At 45.1% G+C, this 18,352-nt stretch overlaps 1 protein-coding gene across 1 annotated transcript in view; it reads left to right on the forward strand.

The window, feature by feature from the left end:
* Positions 1 to 18,352, forward strand: part of LOC121685714 (striatin-like) — a 43,482-nt gene extending 25,130 nt beyond the window's left edge. The window contains 17 exon segments of the mRNA XM_042066395.1: positions 2,135 to 2,208; positions 4,458 to 4,536; positions 6,756 to 6,944; positions 7,945 to 8,080; positions 8,281 to 8,310; positions 8,312 to 8,453; positions 10,073 to 10,180; positions 11,321 to 11,464; positions 11,701 to 11,834; positions 13,475 to 13,650; positions 13,879 to 13,926; positions 14,053 to 14,174; positions 14,636 to 14,803; positions 15,149 to 15,289; positions 15,834 to 15,935; positions 16,092 to 16,178; positions 16,972 to 18,352. Coding sequence (XP_041922329.1) covers positions 2,135 to 2,208; positions 4,458 to 4,536; positions 6,756 to 6,944; positions 7,945 to 8,080; positions 8,281 to 8,310; positions 8,312 to 8,453; positions 10,073 to 10,180; positions 11,321 to 11,464; positions 11,701 to 11,834; positions 13,475 to 13,650; positions 13,879 to 13,926; positions 14,053 to 14,174; positions 14,636 to 14,803; positions 15,149 to 15,289; positions 15,834 to 15,935; positions 16,092 to 16,178; positions 16,972 to 17,141 — 2,050 coding nt within the window. The 3' untranslated portion in view covers positions 17,142 to 18,352.

An 18,352-nucleotide genomic window follows, 5' to 3' on the forward strand; every position in this document is an offset into this window, starting at 1 on the left:
TCATGCACGTCATCTCAAAACCAGGCCATTTTCGTGGGTCTATCACTAGGTGGCAGTCTCGCTGATCACTTCCTGGAAAGTTTACAGGCAACACTTCATAATTTCATGAAAGACAGGGCTTACAGTGCGCCCATTTCACTCGCACATGCGAGTAAAAATTATGCCGTGCGAGTGCAAAAAAATATTTAGGCGCACTGGTGCGAATGACTTCTAACCATGTCAATGTTTGTCTACAAAATACACCGCAACATCGAGAAACATTACTGGTGCAAACCATAGAATCACGTCGCGAATTCAGCATAAAAACTACACCTCCCATCAACGTTAGCAGTTTCGCGTTGTGACTCGCTAGTCGCTTCTATCAAATCCAAGAGCGCGCAGAAAAAGCGGAAAGTTAGACTAGCCAGCCAAGATGCAAAGATTGAAGAAATTAGTTCTTCTATCCACCGAATTCATTGGATATAGGAGGAACAGGATGAGATTCTGAGAATGCAGTGAGAGAAGGAAAGGTAACCTAACATGCCTTTTAGCCCAGTTGACGTATTGGCTGCAATATGCAAAATAATAGCTGTAGCGAACCGGCACAAAAGTAGCCTCCCGTAATACTCCCACTTTATTCAAAGGTAGAACGCTACAACTCCAGGCTTCCACGCATGCTTGTTTGTTTACACCGAATACAAGCTGAAGTGCAAAACGAAAGTAGGCCCAACGTTTGCCTACTTTCCCCATCAATGCAGATATTTCAAATAAAAAATAAAAGTATAAAACATATATCCTTGATTAGCCTATGTTGGGTTTTGTGAAATGTACTGTTTTAGTAGTAGTATTAGGCAGTATGCAGTCAGATAGGTCACCATGGGCATATTTGATTTAGCTATAGATGGATTCACAAATAAATAAATTAGCCTACATTTGGCAGGATACATACAGGCTAAATATGCAAATATGGTATTATATTATTTTACATTAACAAAATGTAGGATAATAGAACAGACTGAAAATAAAGTAGGCACAAATGTTGTCAGTCATTCTTAACTGTTAGCTGCAGTATAATGTTAGATTATGTGTAAGTTAAGTACAGAACTGACTGTGCGCCCAAATTTTTGTCTGTGCTCCTAAATTTTTTAACTTGGGCGCACAAGTGCTCCTGAAAAAAAATGTTAGTGTAGAGCCCTGAAAGACGTTATATCTCCATTTCTAGAAAAAAACAGCGATTTTGATGAAAACTAGCCACTGTTTAGCTTGGGATTTCTCAGGAACAGAGGTGTGTAGAAATACACGGTTTGCACCCACTGAGAGCTTAAAGTCTCACCTTTTAAACGAGCCATTGTATGTGTTCATAGCTATAACACAGAATATGCTGTGGCTGTACAAAAATCATCAACAATGGTCTAGATTGCTGGCACTCTAGGACAAAGCTTCCGAAAACAGCTTGGCATTCAATGAGTTAAAAAAAGGCCTGTCAAGGACCATCAAATGTATGTTAAGTGCACATCCATCAAATGTACCGTTTATGTTAAGTTCACACATCCATAAAACTATGCTGGCTGACTGTGCCCAGTTTTACTTCCTTATCAATGAATGTGGGCTTGAGATCTCTGCTTGGCATTATGAGTTGCTTTATTATTTTATATTCTTAGCAGTAGAGAGATTGGTAGGAGCGCTCCTACACACCCACACAGCTCAGCCTATAAGGTGTGACGCCTTGGCTGATGTCAGGTTGCCTGGCAACATGTCCCCTGTTCACAGAAGCCTTGAAAGGAATGTTGGGTCATAGCGTGGAATGCAGGATACTCCCAAATTAGAAAAGGGAATTTAATTGTGAACGCATCCATAGATAGCTGTTGCCTTCTCTCCACATACCAGCAGTACAATCTATGCCATTTGCAGGATGATGTGCCACATCTCTTTCTCGGGGTAAAATGCACTTGCTTCTCATTTTAGCAGCTGTTTTTTGCCTGCCCCACATGCCATTATTCCCATCTACCTGTGGTATGTCTCATTTCAAAAAGGATTTTTTTCTAATAGCAGTTCTGACATTAAGCCGTCGTATGAATGTTATACTTGGTGCACAGATAAACAGACATGTTTGCATGGTCTTACTGTGTGTGCTGTCTCTTCTGTTTCTTCCCAGGGCGAAGTATCACAAGCTAAAGTATGGCACTGAGCTTAATCAAGGCGACATGAAGCCCCCCAGCTACGACTCTGGTAAGACTGCACTGTTATATATATATATATATATATATATATATATATATATGAAACATTTGGGTGATTCGACTTCGACGTTTTCAACCATGACATGCACAATTCCGGTTTGAAAACGTAGCAGAATCTCAGCTTAGACGTCTGCAGGTGGCTAGCCTAGGCTAAGTTGAATTCCACTATAATTGGCCTGCACATGTGTACACGTAGGCCTATGCAATCTTATGACATTGAAACTCAGAGAACCACAGTTACAATAAGTAGGCTAACCCTTCGTTTTCAAAACGTAGGCAAAAGATGAAGCAAACCCGACCTTTCGCGTTTGTGTTGGGGAGCGATGTTCCAACATTCCATTTGTTTACTATGTGAAAGTAGGGGAGAACTGGCACAATCGTAACACTTTTCTATTCTCTCCATTCAAACTCGATTTACATAAAGCTGTTAAACGTGAAAGCTGTGAAATTTGGCCAGAAAGGAGTCATACATGTTTAGTTCATGAAAGAATTACAAAATATTTTCTAGTTTGTTAAGAATTTAACTTACAGCGACATGTAGGTCTAGACTAGCCTTGGACCTACTTTTGTTACACCTGACGCAGCCATTAAAACGTGCGGGAGCCTACCGTTGTAACATTTAGCATAAGCAGTGCTAAATTCAGACTTAGTTTGGTCTCGCCATAACGTCACAGGATTTAGGGGGTAAAACGATTTTAGATTTCGGTGCTTCAGTGTAATTAAATTTCATTAAATTCATTAAATTAAATAGAACCTTGACTCCGTAGCCTACTACCGGTACTTTAACTTGTTCCCAGAAAACCCTAAAAAGCCTCAGTGGTATTATTGGTCTTTGCTGAGTAATCTCCCCCCCCCCTTACACACACACACACACCAGGCTGTCATTAGGGATGTTCCCCTTATTACAGCTAATCTGTATTCATGAGGGCTGGATGGACTCCTGTAGGCGGCTCCCTTGAAGTGCTGATGAGGGAGACAGGATAGGTGTTTGAAGAGTTAGTGTGTGTGTACGGGAGAGCAAGTGTGTGTGTGTGTGTGTGTGTGTGTGTGTGTGTGTGTGTGTGTGTGTATGTGAGAAAGAGTTTGTGTGCGTTGGTGGAGGTGACTGCTGGTGTGGTAGACAAGTGGGTGCCACACCTGCCACCATCACCCCTCCCCCAACCAGCACTCACACACTCTAACAGACACACTCTCACACACACACACACACACACACACAATCCATACCACCTTTAGAGAGCAGGCGTGACCTAGTTTGGGCAAAGAGAGGGCAGCAGGCAGACACACCCGGCGCTGCCAACGCAACGCGTCGCAACACTCGGCCCAGACTCCTCCGTTTCTATGCAATTAGCGCGGCGTCGCGTTCGCTTCTGCATTCACACTGAACTCCAAGCTCAGCATGGCCCGGCTGTGGAGGTGTTGTGGGCTCAGGCAGAACCAGCTGGGCTGTTGGTAGCAGGTGAGGGCCGTCTGGTCTGCAATGCCGAGTTCATATCTGAGGTGGCAGAGTGTCTGGGTGCACCATGCAGACACCATGCAGCCTTTTTGGGGGCACTCTCAATTTTGGGTGAATAATTTAGTGCCTGCATAATTCATTTGCCAGAATTGCCATGTGAATTGAATTTGGCGTGGTTTGGCCAGTGGTGAGTCTCTCACTTGAATTTCCTAAATGACAATGGGGCTGGTTTCCTACACTAGAATTATGATTTATGTTCATAGAACAAATCTCTATAACTGCTTCCTTTTTTCTTTGTTTTACTTTGTGACTGATGTTTTCCTTGTCCACCTACAAAATCTACAATTTACTTGTAACAATCAGGGTCCAGTCATGTATCAATATCATCTTTGTATAATCTAGCATTGTCATGACTGAATGATGGTACGACATCTTATTCATATACACATTAAGCTGTCTTGACATATAAAATATCAAGCCATCATGGCAATTGCCAGTACTGGTAACAACAGAGGACATCAGCTGTTATGAATTGTATGACATGAGCATGTTTACGACATATTTATGTCAGTCTCATTAGACAGGGTTCAAGTGAAGTGTTCCCTGCAAACTCTACACACTGACCTCCCCTCTCTTTCTTTCTTTCTCTCCCTCTCTTTCTTTCTTTCTTTCTTTCTTTCTTTCTTTCTCTCTCTCCCTTCCTTTCTCTCTCTCTCTCTCTCTCTCTCTCTCTCTCTCTCTCTCTCTCTCTCTCTCTCTCTCTCTCTCTCTTTCTCTTACAGACGAGTGCAATGAAAACGAGGCTCCCAAGTCCCTGAACAACCAGCTGTCCTGGAAGCAGGGCAGGCAGCTCCTCAGACAGTGAGTACTCCCCTTCCTTCTTCATCCTTCCCCTGTTCTGGGAAGTTCTGTGTGCTCTCAGGCACCATCCCAGGTTTAAGGTGTGGGGGCTCTCAGGCACCATCCCAGGTTTAAGGTGTGGGGGCTCTCAGGCACTATCCCGGCTTGTGGGCTCTCAGGCACTATCCCGAGTTTAAGGCGTGTGGGCCGGGCTGTTTAAGATTTGCAAATGGATAATTACGTATAAGGCTTTTGGAAATACATGTAGGTGACAAGTTAACAGGCACTGAAATGTCCTTTGTTTTAAACTTTGGGTCAGTAGGGCCTTCTCAAGGCTTGTGAATTGGTTCTATCATCTCTCTCACACTCGGCATTTTGCCCAATCAGTTACTCCACACATGCTAGTCCCTCAAGTGTTTGTGTGTGCCTGTGTTTGTATGAGCGTGTGCTCACATGTGTGCATGCATACGTGTGTGTGTGTGTGTGTGTGTGTGTGTGTGTGTGTGTGTTTGCTATGTAAAGAGGCTCTCTTGTTGTGTAAGAGCAGGAATGTGAGAGTGCGGATGGCCCATGTGCTGGTCAGCTGGTAAAAGCCACTGTGCCAAGTCTCTGCAGCTCCTTGCCGCTGTAAAGCTGAGGAAATGCACACAAGTGCATCATGTCAGAGGCACATATAGAAACACACACACCAACAGCATGTTGTTTGTGAAGTGCTGCTCTGCATTCTTGAACCGAACACACATACACACACACATACACACACACACACACACACACATACACACACGATGTAACGATTACTCTCCCTCTTCCATCTGTCCCTTACTTCACTCCTCTCTAGAAGTGTGGGGCCATAGCACTTTATTCATGACCATGTGTCAAGTGACAGATCGATTGTGTGTGTGTGTGTGTGTGTGTATGTATGTCTCCGCCCCCCCCCCCCCCCCCCCCCTCCTGCAGCCAGTGGGAGTTTCCGCTGCTCCGGAGCCTGTGGCCCCGGCACAGCATATCGGCCCGCACAGAGCCGCCATTGATCTGCCATGCACATACACACACACACACACACACTCACAGGGCACAGCTGCGCTCCCACACACACACATATATATACACATATACACATACACACGTCATTCATTCAATCAGATTCTCTCTCTCTCTCTCTTTCTCTCTCTGTCTGTATCTATGTCTTTCACATACTCATCCACAGATGCATGGACTTTCAAACAAATGTACCCTTTAGACACACACAAGCACACACAACACATCCTGCACATAACACACGCACGCACACGCTTAACTCACTCACACTCATTTAATCTGTTCTCACTATCTGTCTCTTTCACACACTCCCACTCACAGATGCATGCACACATGCAAGCAGATGTGTCCTTCATTACGCGCGCATATGCTCATACATACTTTCACATGTTGCACAACATGATCTTACTGCCTTTCACATTGACATGTAACACGTACACACACATATATATATATATATATATATATATATATATATATATATATACACACACACACACCCACACACACTTCAGTACACACACTCTGACATCTGACTCCAGGGCAGTTCTCATATGCACTTAGTCAGTGGCCTGTGTCTGTTTGAGCGCTCAATACAGGCGACAGGGTCAGCATCTCTCTGGTGATGTGTCAGCTCTGGGAAACTCGGTGTTCACAGGCTTTGTGAGAGTGCAGCACTTTTTCATTAGCCCCCGTGTCATTGGACCACGTCGAAAATATGCTTCTCGGGAGAAGTTTTGAGTTGCAGTGATCTCATCAACACACATACACACACACACTCACACACGCTCGTGTGCACACATGTATGCACACTTATTAACTCGGTGTAACAGAGTTTCCATACTGATTTATATTCTTGTTGGTTGAGTTATAGTGCAACATGTTTGAGCTGGAGGATTGCGCCATACCATTGCAATTCCTCTCCCTTAACCTCAAAAGAAGCATGCAGCACAAGGGCCGCATGTATTAAATTCCTGTCTGTATTACGGTACTGAGGAAAACACGAAAGCTGGTCTTGACTCGCTGCTGGAGCATTCCACTACCCATAGCTGGCGACACCAAGGAAAACAACCCCACCACCGCAGATTACAGGATTGTGTGTGTGTGTGTGTTATAATAATTTATTTTTCCCCAAGCCACTCTCATGATTCACGCTGCTATATTTTGTTTCTCATGGCGCCCCCTGTCTGCCGCTGCAGGTACCTGCAGGAGGTGGGCTACACGGACACCATCCTGGACGTGAAGTCCCAGCGTGTACGTGCCCTGCTGGGCCTAGCAGGAGACCGCAGCACCGGTGGGGGTGGAGAGGACCGAGGAGGTGACCGATCGTCACAGGAACCCTTGGTCAATGGCACGGACACCAAGCCCAAGGGCTCCAGCACTGGCGGGTAAGTGACCTGCCCCTTCCTAGATTTAGTAAATTTTACTGTCCTAATTAGTAATGTGAATTTGTTATTTTTTTACTCATCCTGTTTATGTTGTAGTGTGTGTGTGTGTGTGTGTGTGTGTGTGTGATGTCTTGAGCTACCTTAAATTTCCCCTAGCGCATCAATAAAGTATCTATCTATCTATCTATCTATCTATCTATCTATCTATCTATAAGCTGATTCTAATTAGCCTTTCTGGCTACTGTATGCTATCCCAGCTCCTTAGCCACTACACTACCACCACCCCGATGTAACAAATCACAGTAGCCAGTGTTGTCCATCTGTGTGCGGTCACTGACCAGATACTTGTTTTGTAATTTACAGTTTTGAAAGAGAGTGAATTTACACTCCAGTAAGTAGAGATGTCTTCAGGGAATTAAATGTCATGGCCTTAATGTCTTGGTTTGCCACCCGAGGCCCTGGGGGTTTGGTGGGAAGTGTACTTTATTGCTTCATCTCCTTTAATTTGCACCTCGGTCTGACGGACACATCACTCTAGGCTAAAGAGCATGGAAACTGGAAAGGGAATATGATCAAAGTCCATCCTGACCATACTTGCTATCAGGTGTCCACTTGAGTTGACACAGCCTGACTAGCCTATTAGAAAAGAAATTGAAAAGGTTGGCTGTTGTTTAATTTTCATTCAATGATTCAGACAAAGCGTGTTTAGTTAAGGAAAACAGTTTATGTAAGCTACCTGTAGGTTGTAAAAGGTCATTTCATTAAAGGCTCTTAATAATCTGACGTTTAAGGACCGAAACATTGTTTTGTGTCGAGTGAGTGCGGGAGTCTTTCTAGTTCCATAGTTGTCGACCTCTGGCCTTCTCCAACACACCTGTCCACAAGATGTGTGCAAAAGTCCTTTGCTTGATTGTTCGGTTTAAGCGTCCTTGAAAAGTCATGGGAGATTTTTGAAACGTTAGTGAAAATAGATTGGAACGCTACTCTGTCTGGCCTTCAGGAAAAGCCAGCTGTCAGACTCGAGTGCTGTGCTGGAGGCCTTCAAATTCATCGAGAGCGCGGCTGCTGAATTCAGCGATGAGGACGACGACGAGGATAGTGATGGGAAGGACCGGACCATCATGGACTCCGGCACGGTGAGTGGTGCTGCTTCCTGAAGGTTTCTATCTTCTATTCTCATGCATACTCTCTCTCTCTCTCTCTCTCTCTCTCTCTCCTCTCTCTCTCTCTCTCTCTCTCTCTCTCCTCTCTCTCTCTCTCTCTCTCTCTCTCTCTCTCTCTCTCTCTCTCTCTCTCATGCTCTTTGACCTGAGACTAACTTCCTCTCCCTCTTCAGATTGTGAGGAAGAAGCCCTCCTCCTCCTCCTTACCAGCCATGTCTCCCCTCCAAGGACGGCGGCGAGGACATGGACACGGAGGAGGCCCTGAAGGACTTCGACTTCCTGTCCAGCCCGGACGAGATGGACACGTCGCCCGACCTCAGGAGCTCAGGCGACGGCACTGACTGGGGTGAGATGAAACGTCTGTGGGCCGTGGAGTGAGAAATCGGGGAGTCAGAAAAAGGAACAGATCAGTTACATGTGATGAAAGAAGTGCCTTCTGTTAGCTCAAGATCACTAATGATCAGTTCTAAAGCTAAGATCCACACTATCCAGTTTTCGTTTGAGCTGACAATGGATGTCCCGTGTGGACAAGATTCCAGGTGTGTGTGTGGACGGTGATTTGTATTTAAAACGAAATGAATAGTGTGGATGTAGCGAAGGGAGGGGAAACATGGACACCCATTTGCACCCTGCCTTTGCCTGATATACTTGAACACTAAAATGCCTCTTTTAAAGGTGCAGTCAGTGGTTTTATGAAATTTGAAAAATTCTGCAAGACTATATTTATTATGCCTTTACTGTCCACAGTCGCTTTCAGTTTTTGTTAACAAAAACTACTTGCTGCACCTTTTAAGGTAGCACTCAGCTATGAAAACACATTGTTAGACTACCCACATTGCTGAAATAGCTTCATCTTCAGTGCATTGCATGGTATTTATTACAGTCGAAGGACAATGGTTTTAGTCTTAACGAGTCAGACCATGTGAAAAATTCTGTCTGTGTCAGGTTTTAGTAGTAGTCTGGGTAGAATGAATTTAACTCACTTTTGCCTTTTTTTTACTTCAGTGACAGGTGATGGTTCATTTATTCTTGAGAGGTCCATCTGTGGTGGCAGCAGCTGTCTTCCATGACCCCATGTCACCTTGTTGTTGTGTCCAGTTTTCATTTGGTTTATAGCACCATGTGCCCGTTTATTGTCCTCCGTGTTAAACCTGTGATTCCACCCTCCATCATTCCTCTGTGTGTGTGTCCTCGGTCCTCCAAGCTCAAAAAGACATAGGTGTAAGGTCCCAGTTAGTCCGCTTCATAAAGCTCACTGCCCTCTATAGACAAGACCCTTAAGGCACAAACCTATAGGACCGGCAGCCCCACATGTTGAATTGTTGAGTTAAAAGTTAAATATCTGCAATACATTTTGATCCCTGAAGCGGAAATGTATAACTCGAGCTCCACATTTTGAGACTGATCTGCCATACTTCACAGAGTCTATTCAAGCAGTGACGCAGTTATCATTATTATCTGCCACAGCAATATACGAGTAGATTATAGAATAGAAGGATGGAGAAATGGACTCTTGTGTTATCACACGTCGTCCATAAAGTGGCCCAGATATAGAAACGAAAGAAGTAACAAACTGATAACACGGAAACTAAAAGAAGTAGACGTAGTCATGAAAGAGTAGTATGTGAGATGCCTAAACTGAAAGACAAGATGGCACCAAAGCTTAATGCTGGCTCATCATGACAGAAGTCATAAGTGGGAGGAAATTGCTTGTCGGATTCTAGATTGCTCTTCAAAAGACCGAAGTTCACAGATGAGGTATATTGCATCCTGAATAGCCCCTCTTTCTCTTTCTCTTTCTCTCTCTCTCTCTCTCTCGCTCTCTCGCTCTCTCTCTCGCTCTCTCTCTCTCCCTCCCTCTCTATCTCTCCCTCTGTCTGTCTCTCTCTCTCCATCTTTCTCTCTCTCTCTCCCTCTGTCTCTGTCTCTGTCTCTGCCTGGGCTCGCTGTCTCCCCCTTGTGTAGAGAAAGAGGATCACCCTATGGGGGAGGCCTGGGACGTGGACCAGGGCTTGATAACCAAACTCAAGGAGCAGTACAGGAAAGAGCGCAAGGGCAGAAAGGGGGTGAAGAGTAAGTTGTGCCCCAGGGGGTCCATTGCGCCTCTCCTTCCTCTCGTTCTCTCTTTTATTTCTCTATCTGTCTTTCCTACTGCAGAGCTCTATAAAAAATACATTGAAAAGAAAAAGCACAGTATAGCACAAGCATTTCCTCTCTTCCTCCCTCCACTCTTCACCACTCTCCCAGACCCTCTGCTGTCTGTCCCCAGAACCGTGTGTCTGTGTGTGTGTGTGTGCTATTTGACCTTTCTGTCCTGTGTTTTTCCATTCCATCAGCTGTCCTTCATGTCTCATTGTTAGGCGTGTGTGTGTGTGTGTGTGTGTGTGTTTTTCTATTTCCAGGCATCTGTATACACTCCTTTCACCTATTCTGCTTCTGACCTTGCGTGGCTATTTTCAGCTTTTGTTACATAACTTGGGTTCTTTTTTCTCTGACTTTTTCTGCATTCCTCTAAAACTTTGCTTCTGTTACAACTTTGTTTCTGTATTCTCTTTCCTTATGGTGGTTTTACATGGGCCCTTAAGGGGCAAATCTGGGGCCGATCCATAATCATGATTGGTCTCCAGCCTCTCCTGCCTTAAGTGCAGTTTACTAGTCCAGTTAATGTCCTCCTGGGCCGCACCAAATAAAATGGCGCCTCTCTCCACCGCTGTTCGATTCCTGTTTTCCTCTTTTCTGTTTGCAGCTTTGCGTCCTCCTCCACCTTCACACCTCCTCCTTCCTTATCTCTGGGGTTTGAATTGCAGTCGGGCAGAGTGAATGGCTCTCTCACTGAGCACCCGTTCCCCATGCCCTTAAAAGACTCCGCCATAATAACGCGCCTCTCTCTCTCTCTGAAATATGATGTTCACCTTCACTGCACTGATTCACTTCATTCTAATCTCTTTTCTTTCCTCCTACTTATTTGCACATTATGCTCTTAGAGGATTTCTCCTCTCATCCTCTTGTTCGTTCGTTCTTTCTTTCTTTCTTTCATTCGTTCTTTCGTTCTTTCTTCCTCGCTGTGCTGCGTTTTGCTGTGCTCTGCTAATGCTGATGGGAACTGGCTGTGTCCTGCTCTCTCTCTAGAGGAGCTTTCATTATGGTTTCGTGTTTAGCCATTATTGAGTTCCTGTTCTGTCCTGTCCGGTCCTGTTCCAATCCCCACCCCAGGGCCCAACCGCTCCAAGCTGCAGGACATGCTGGCCAACCTGCGGGACTCTGAGGAGCCGCCCCCCATCCAGCCCCCCGTCACCCCACCGTCACGGCCCAGCGTCCCGCGGCTCAGCGAGCACGATGGTGGCCGCCCGGACGAAGGTAAAGGTAACGGTCGGCATGAACTTCCTTTAACATCAATCCATGAACAACGAATGCAAAATAGCTATGTTGGCTAATTCTGCCACATTTACTTTTTCACTGTACATTGTCCATGTGAAGTGAAGACTCACTTACTCACACACACACACACACACTCTCTCTCACACACACACTCACTAACTCACACAGCTTGGTGTATGCTGTTTCTTTTGACCTCTCTCTGCTCCCTGCTGCAGTGGAGCTGACCTTCCCCCCCACCTCAGGGAAGTCCTTCATCATGGGGACAGACGAGACCACTGAGAGCGAGCTGGGCCTCGGGGAGCTGGCAGGACTCACGGTGGCCAACGAGGCTGACAACCTCACCTACGACGTGAGTACTCACCTGTGCAGAGAGGTCAGAGGGATCGTGAACTGCACAAGGCACTGGACTGGACGATGGTCAGTGTATGAGAGGTTGCTGCTGTTCGCTGTAGTGGCAGCAAACAGATGGTTTCAGTATATTTGTGAGGTTGTATCCACCTTATTCATGAAACCGGAAATCCGTCCGGTTTTTTTATCTTCCGTCCATTCTGTTTACATTATAACTTAGTGCAGTCTCAGCAGGCTCTAGAATACACTAGAATATGCTTATTTATTTCAAAATGTTGACAATTCTGCACTCAATATGGATATTCTATATATCTGACTGACAGAAAAATATAAACGTTTGTGATTACATGGCTTTGGATACAACAAGCATTGTCTACAGTACCACCACATTAGAAATCTATACAATGCAGCTTTGGCCGGAAATAGAATGAGGTGCCATGGCGACGCCCATTGCTGGCTGGAGAATATTGTGTGTGTGTGTGTGTGTGTGTGTGTGTGTGTGTGTGGTCGTTCTTGAAAGATTTGTTCTCTAAATGATGCCCTTTGCTAAGTTATTTTGATAGCATTACATTTATTAGTTGAATCTCTTCGCTTGTCATTTTTTCCAAGAAGAGACCCTCTGGTGAAATGCTAATTTCATTTCTTATCTGTTGCTAATTATAGGAAATGGTTCCTTAATTAAACCCAGATGAACTGCAGAGACTTAAGTCCTCAATTACGCTAGCTGCTCTCAGCTCTCTACTGCTTCCAGTGTGTTGGATTAGCTATTCAATATAATGACTCAAATACTTTTTAATTTTAGAAATTATTGAATTATAATTATAAAATTAAATAATTATACGCTGATCTTGTGCTTACGTCATTCTGTATTGTCTATAATCAGTATCAGAAGCCAAGGCCTAATAAGCTACAATGAAGTTGCGTTGCCAGAAATCAATGGCGTCCCATTGTTGTAAGCAGGCCAGTTTTGAATGAGGGTAATTACCCTGCATTGGCAACTGGCTCTGGCAACCAAGCAGGTCACACGATATGCAGAAAGGCCTCGTCAGAGCGGAGTGGGGTTGGTCATTAATTTCACATTAGGTCTGGGCTCCCGTGTGGTGTGGTGTGGTGTGTGGTGTGGTGTGGTGTGGTGTAGAAATCCTTGTGGATTTAACTATGAGAGGGGCCACCACTGCACTGGAGGTGGTGATTGGTGGGGCTCATTTGCTTGAAGTGCTCTTAAATGATGTAACGAAAAGGGCGGATAATGCAAATATCATTATGCACAGGCTATTACAGGAATATTTCAGAAAATGAGGTGTGTGTGTGTAGTGGTTGATTTGGCAAAGGCAGCTGATGCTCATGTCACTGGGAGTTAATGCAGCACCATTAGAGTTAACCATTTCCCTAAACAGAGCCGAGGAAATAAACAACACAACACTATACTGGGCTTTGCACTGACAAAACTGAACACATAAACAGAAGTTGCTTTGACAGAATGAAAATCAAAGTTTAAAGAGGATCATGAACATGCCCCCAGAGTGTATGTAGTGCTGTAGTTGTAGTCTGTACTAGGCGACCTCAAGAAATAGAAATCTATGTGAAAAATCGCCGGAACTCTCCTTTAAGCTCAACATTTTTTTTTTTTTCCACCTATAGATCGCCAACAATAAGGATGCCTTGCGGAAGACGTGGAACCCCAAGTTCACCCTGCGCAGCCACTTTGACGCCATCAGGGGGCTAGCCTTCCATCCGGTAGAACCGGTTCTTGTCACAGCGTCTGAGGACCACACGCTCAAAATGTGGAACCTCCAGAAAACGGCACCCGTCAAGAAGTAAGTGCTGCTCACAAGAACTACACAGCCTTACAATGACAAAACAACACACACACACACACACACACACACACACACACACACACACACACAATCACACACACACCTCTTGATACTAACATGCACTGTATGTGTGTGTTGTAATTTAGAACATTTTTTTTTTTTTTTAAGTTTTATAAAAGTTCTTCATAAAATCACTCTCTAAAACCCTGTCCTCCTTCCCAGTAGGAGTGCCTCTTTGGATGTGGAGCCCATCTACACGTTTAGGGCCCACCGGTACGTACTCTCTCCTGCCTCTGCCTTTTTGGCTGGACCAGTTATTACTGTCCCTTATATTACTGGTACAACGCCTATTGGAGCTGAGGCTATTCACTCTGAGTGATGTGTGTGGTCTCTGTGCAGGGGTGCGGTGCTGTGTGTGGTGATGAGCAGTACAGGTGATCAGTGTTTCAGTGGAGGCCTGGACGGCACCATCCAGAGCTGGAACACCCCCAGCCCCACCATCGACCCCTACGACTCTTACGGTACGTATGCGACTCTCACTCACCACTGAGTCACTTCTATTATTTATAAGCTTCAAACGTTTTGCGGAATTACTTGTCATTTTTATTTTTTACACTTCACTTAACCATACAACAGGGACAGGTGATTTGTTTGTTTGTTTGTTTGTTGGTTGGTTGGTTTTATGTATGTGTGTGTGTGTAATATATATATATATATATATATATATATATATATATATATATATATATATATATATATATATATATATATATATATATATATGCATATATGCGCCGTTACAAGTTTATCTGCTTTTAATGTCAAATAATTGTCAGGCAAAATACTTAACAGTACATATTAAACTCCTGATCCTACCTGCTTCTAAAACATACATGATATTGAAATAGAGGCATGATGAACATGTATAGCATTGGTGTTAGTGGCTGTTAAAGTGAACGTGTGTGTTGTTGTGTTGTTGTAGAGCCCTCAGTCCTGCGGGGGGCGCTGTGTGGCCACACAGATGCAGTGTGGGGATTGGTGTACAGCAGCGCTCACCAGCGCCTGCTCTCCTGCTCGGCCGACGGCACCGTCCGGCTCTGGAACGCCTCCAACACCAGCCCCGCCCTGGCCGTCTTCAACGAGGACAAGGGTGAGCGAGGAGGGTGGCCTCACATACTCAACCAGCTAACTTCTGACTGACTGTCCTGAAAAAGAGATCATGCTTATGTGAACGAGAGAAGCAACATTTGTTTTTTAGTGTTATTCAATGTTTAGTCATAATGTCTTTACATGTCTTTATATTTAGTGTCCAACAATATACTCAGTTTCTTTTTTTTGTTGTTTTTTAGTTTAGTTTTTAGTTTTTTTGTGCATGTCAAGTTTCCACTAGCTAAAAACTCACAAGATCTTAAATTTGGGCATCTTCATGTGCATGATCTCGTGTGTGTGTGTGTGTGTGTGTGTGTGTGTGTGTGTGGTCCGTTTCTCTCCTCAGAGCTGGGCATCCCATCCTCTGTGGACCTGGTGTGCAGTGACCCAGCCCACATGGTCACCTCCTTCAGCAACGGCAGACTGGGCCTCTTCAACATGGAGACCCGCCAGCTGGTCCTGAACCTGGAGTCCACAGTGGAGCCAGGTAGACTCAACCTCAACCTCAATCAGCACCCACAGTCAGGGGAGTAGCCCACATAGCAGATTACCTGTTTGAGTGAAGAAGTGTTGATGCGGCAACCAGACAGGGCTGCGTTAGTCATGGATTGGTGTGTTGTTGTGAAAGAGGAGACCAGGCTGGTACAGTGTACCTGTATCTGGATAATATCCAATAATATCACATGACCATGAATGAGAGTGCCTGTTACTGGAAAGAAACATGAAGTCACAATCAATCTTGGACAAGTTCATAGTGGGGCTTGCACAGAGCACTGGTTCTCAAATAGTAGTTATGTCACTACTGGTGGATCTGTTTTCATATAAAATAATTTAGTCACCTAAGTGGTGGTCTTAACAAGTTTGGACAGTTGTTGCCATAGGTTATGAGGGAAACATTTTAAAGGTGTACAGTACACATCAGTAAAATGATACTCTCTTGCCCCTTAAGTCTTAGAGCTCTTTTATTTACGTTGTAAACGACATGTACGAGGGTCATGTACTGACGGGCTGTGTCTTTGAATGTCCCACAGGTTCTCTCTGTCAGATCAATAAAGTGCTGAGTCACCCAACCCTGCCCATCACCATCACCGCCCAGGAGGACCGCCACATCAAGTTCTACGACAACAACACAGGTACCCACACACAGAGACACGCAGAGACACACACAGCCCTGTTGGGCTGCTTCTCAGTACAGCCACCGCAGATGCAGACACTTTACAGACGTGTCCCATTAAAAGCCCATCATGGCTGATCATATTTGTTCTGCTCTGTCTTGTGTGTCCCCACAGGGAAGCTGATCCACGCCATGGTGGCCCATTTGGATTCCGTCACGAGCCTAGCTGTTGATCCAAATGGACTGTATCTGATGTCGGGAAGTGAGTGCCAAGCCATTAGAAATGATTTGCCTCTGGAGAATATTGTTGTAGGCCTGAAATTTTAGAGTGTCGGGCACCAAAGTGGATTATCGTATTGAATCAAAATCTCCTGTATCACACTGCAGTTCTTTCGTGTGAACAGCAGGGAGCACTGTTGGCACCTGAAGAGTTATAGTAGACCGGCAGAGAGCCAGTTACCTTTGATGCATGTTGCCCACATCTGGTCCTAGAGAGAAGGGATTATGTGTGAAGTGTTAATGCTTTAAGTGCCAAAGTGCCCAGGCTCTAAATCCCTCCATCCTGTTGAGTCACTACAAAAATGAAAATGTGGCTTTTTGAACTTTAATATGCAAATAAATCCTCACGCAATTTTGTTGTGAAAATGAGGCCTAAGCCCAAGCACTTTCTTCTCACATAAAGCATCTAGCATTTAAATTTAAGATGATTCTAATCTAGAACACTTTGATGATTCTTATCCAGAACACTATCAAATTGCGTAAATGGCTCCTCAAGGTCATTTAGCTCTCTTTTCAGCGTTGGCACAGTGCACGCTGTCCCGGCTTCATCAACGGCAGACGCACAGTGGCTCAGACTGAACCCTAAATTACTCCAGCCAGCAATATATGGAAATGTGATGGCTGTGTTGGGCTGAAATATCAACAACCTTCCACAAGAATCACAGACTGCATCTCTCTGTGTTTTCTCGTTTCTCGTGCGGTGGTAAGAAAAACGCCTGATGTTTAGCTTTCGCTGATGGTTTCTCCCTCTCGGTGTCTCCCCCCCCCCCTCGCAGGCCACGACTGCTCCATCCGCCTGTGGAGCCTGGAGAACAAGACGTGCATCCAGGAGTTCACCGCCCACCGCAAGAAGTTCGAGGAGTCCATCCACGACGTGGCGTTCCACCCCACCAAGTGCTTCATCGCCAGTGCCGGGGCCGACGCTCTCGCCAAGGTCTTCGTATGACCTGGGACTTGGGACTCCGCCTCCGACTCTGCCTCGATGAGTCCGGCCCCCGGAAGCAAAGTCACCTCAGGACACGCACCTACACTGGGGATGGGGTCAGATTGGATGGTGGGGGGCAGAGCCATGATGACCCCCCCCCCCCCCCCCCCCAATACCTCTCTGTGCCCCTTTCTCAGTTTTTCTTTTTTCTCTTCTTGTTGTTTTTTACTTGTCTGGCTTTCTCCCTGGACTCCCTGGACACTGCAGCTCTGAGCTGGGACTTCCCTGTGAAGCTGGCAAGGAGGGGGCAGGGGAGATTGAAGGAGGAACGGAACATGGGGGAGGGGGGGGGGGGTGAAAAGCGGGCTCGTTTACAAAGCAAACCCTCTGCCCCCCTCCCGTAACCCCCTGTACACTTGCATACATACACACATATAGACAGACAAACACTTGTCTGTTTGTCTGCAGCTACTGGGCGACCTCCAGCACACAGTGCTTGATGACCACCTGCAGTGGCAGCAGACTTGAGGACCTTTGCGGGCAGGAAATCCTCCTGGAGAAATGAGGGATTGATTGGTTCGGTCTAGCTGGTTGATTAGACCGAACCCGACATACAGCCACCAAACCCACAACGCCTCTCCCAGAGACTCCGGAGCAACAGAACTTGTTGTTGTTGTTTTGTTTTTTGTTTGTTTTCCTTTCATCAAGGCGGGTCTGCGTCATGTTGCCATGGCGTCAATATGTGAGTTTACAGGCTCCCCCCGACCGCCATTATGGAAGCCGTCAGCTTCTGTCAGTTTCCGGGTCCCACATAGCTGGTCTTAACCTTTACTTTTAAAACAGTGATTGACTAATGTGCCTTTGCTGCAAAAAAGGTCTTGAAATGTTCTTTTATCAAGCATTTTCTGATGGGTTTGTCCACAAATTGTGGAACATAGTGGTCTCTATTTTAATTTCATTGGATGTAAAATTAAAAATACTTATAATAAACAAATATATAAATATAAATATATATATAAATATATATATTCAGTCTTAAACCTTAAATTTCAGTCAGAATTTTGAGTGCTCTTTTTGATACATTGTGGAAGTGTGTGTTGTATGCAGTGAATAGCAATGCTGGCAGTTTTAGAGATACTGTACCTAAAAGTAAACATTTCCTGTTGTCCATAAAAATTTACTGGCTTAAATTTGAAACCTTCAAATAAAAGAGGTCTTCAACTGCAAACTGA

The sequence above is a fragment of the Alosa sapidissima genome, chromosome 16 (assembly GCF_018492685.1).
Source record: "Alosa sapidissima isolate fAloSap1 chromosome 16, fAloSap1.pri, whole genome shotgun sequence".
In the NCBI taxonomy this organism is placed as follows: Eukaryota; Metazoa; Chordata; class Actinopteri; order Clupeiformes; family Clupeidae; genus Alosa; species Alosa sapidissima.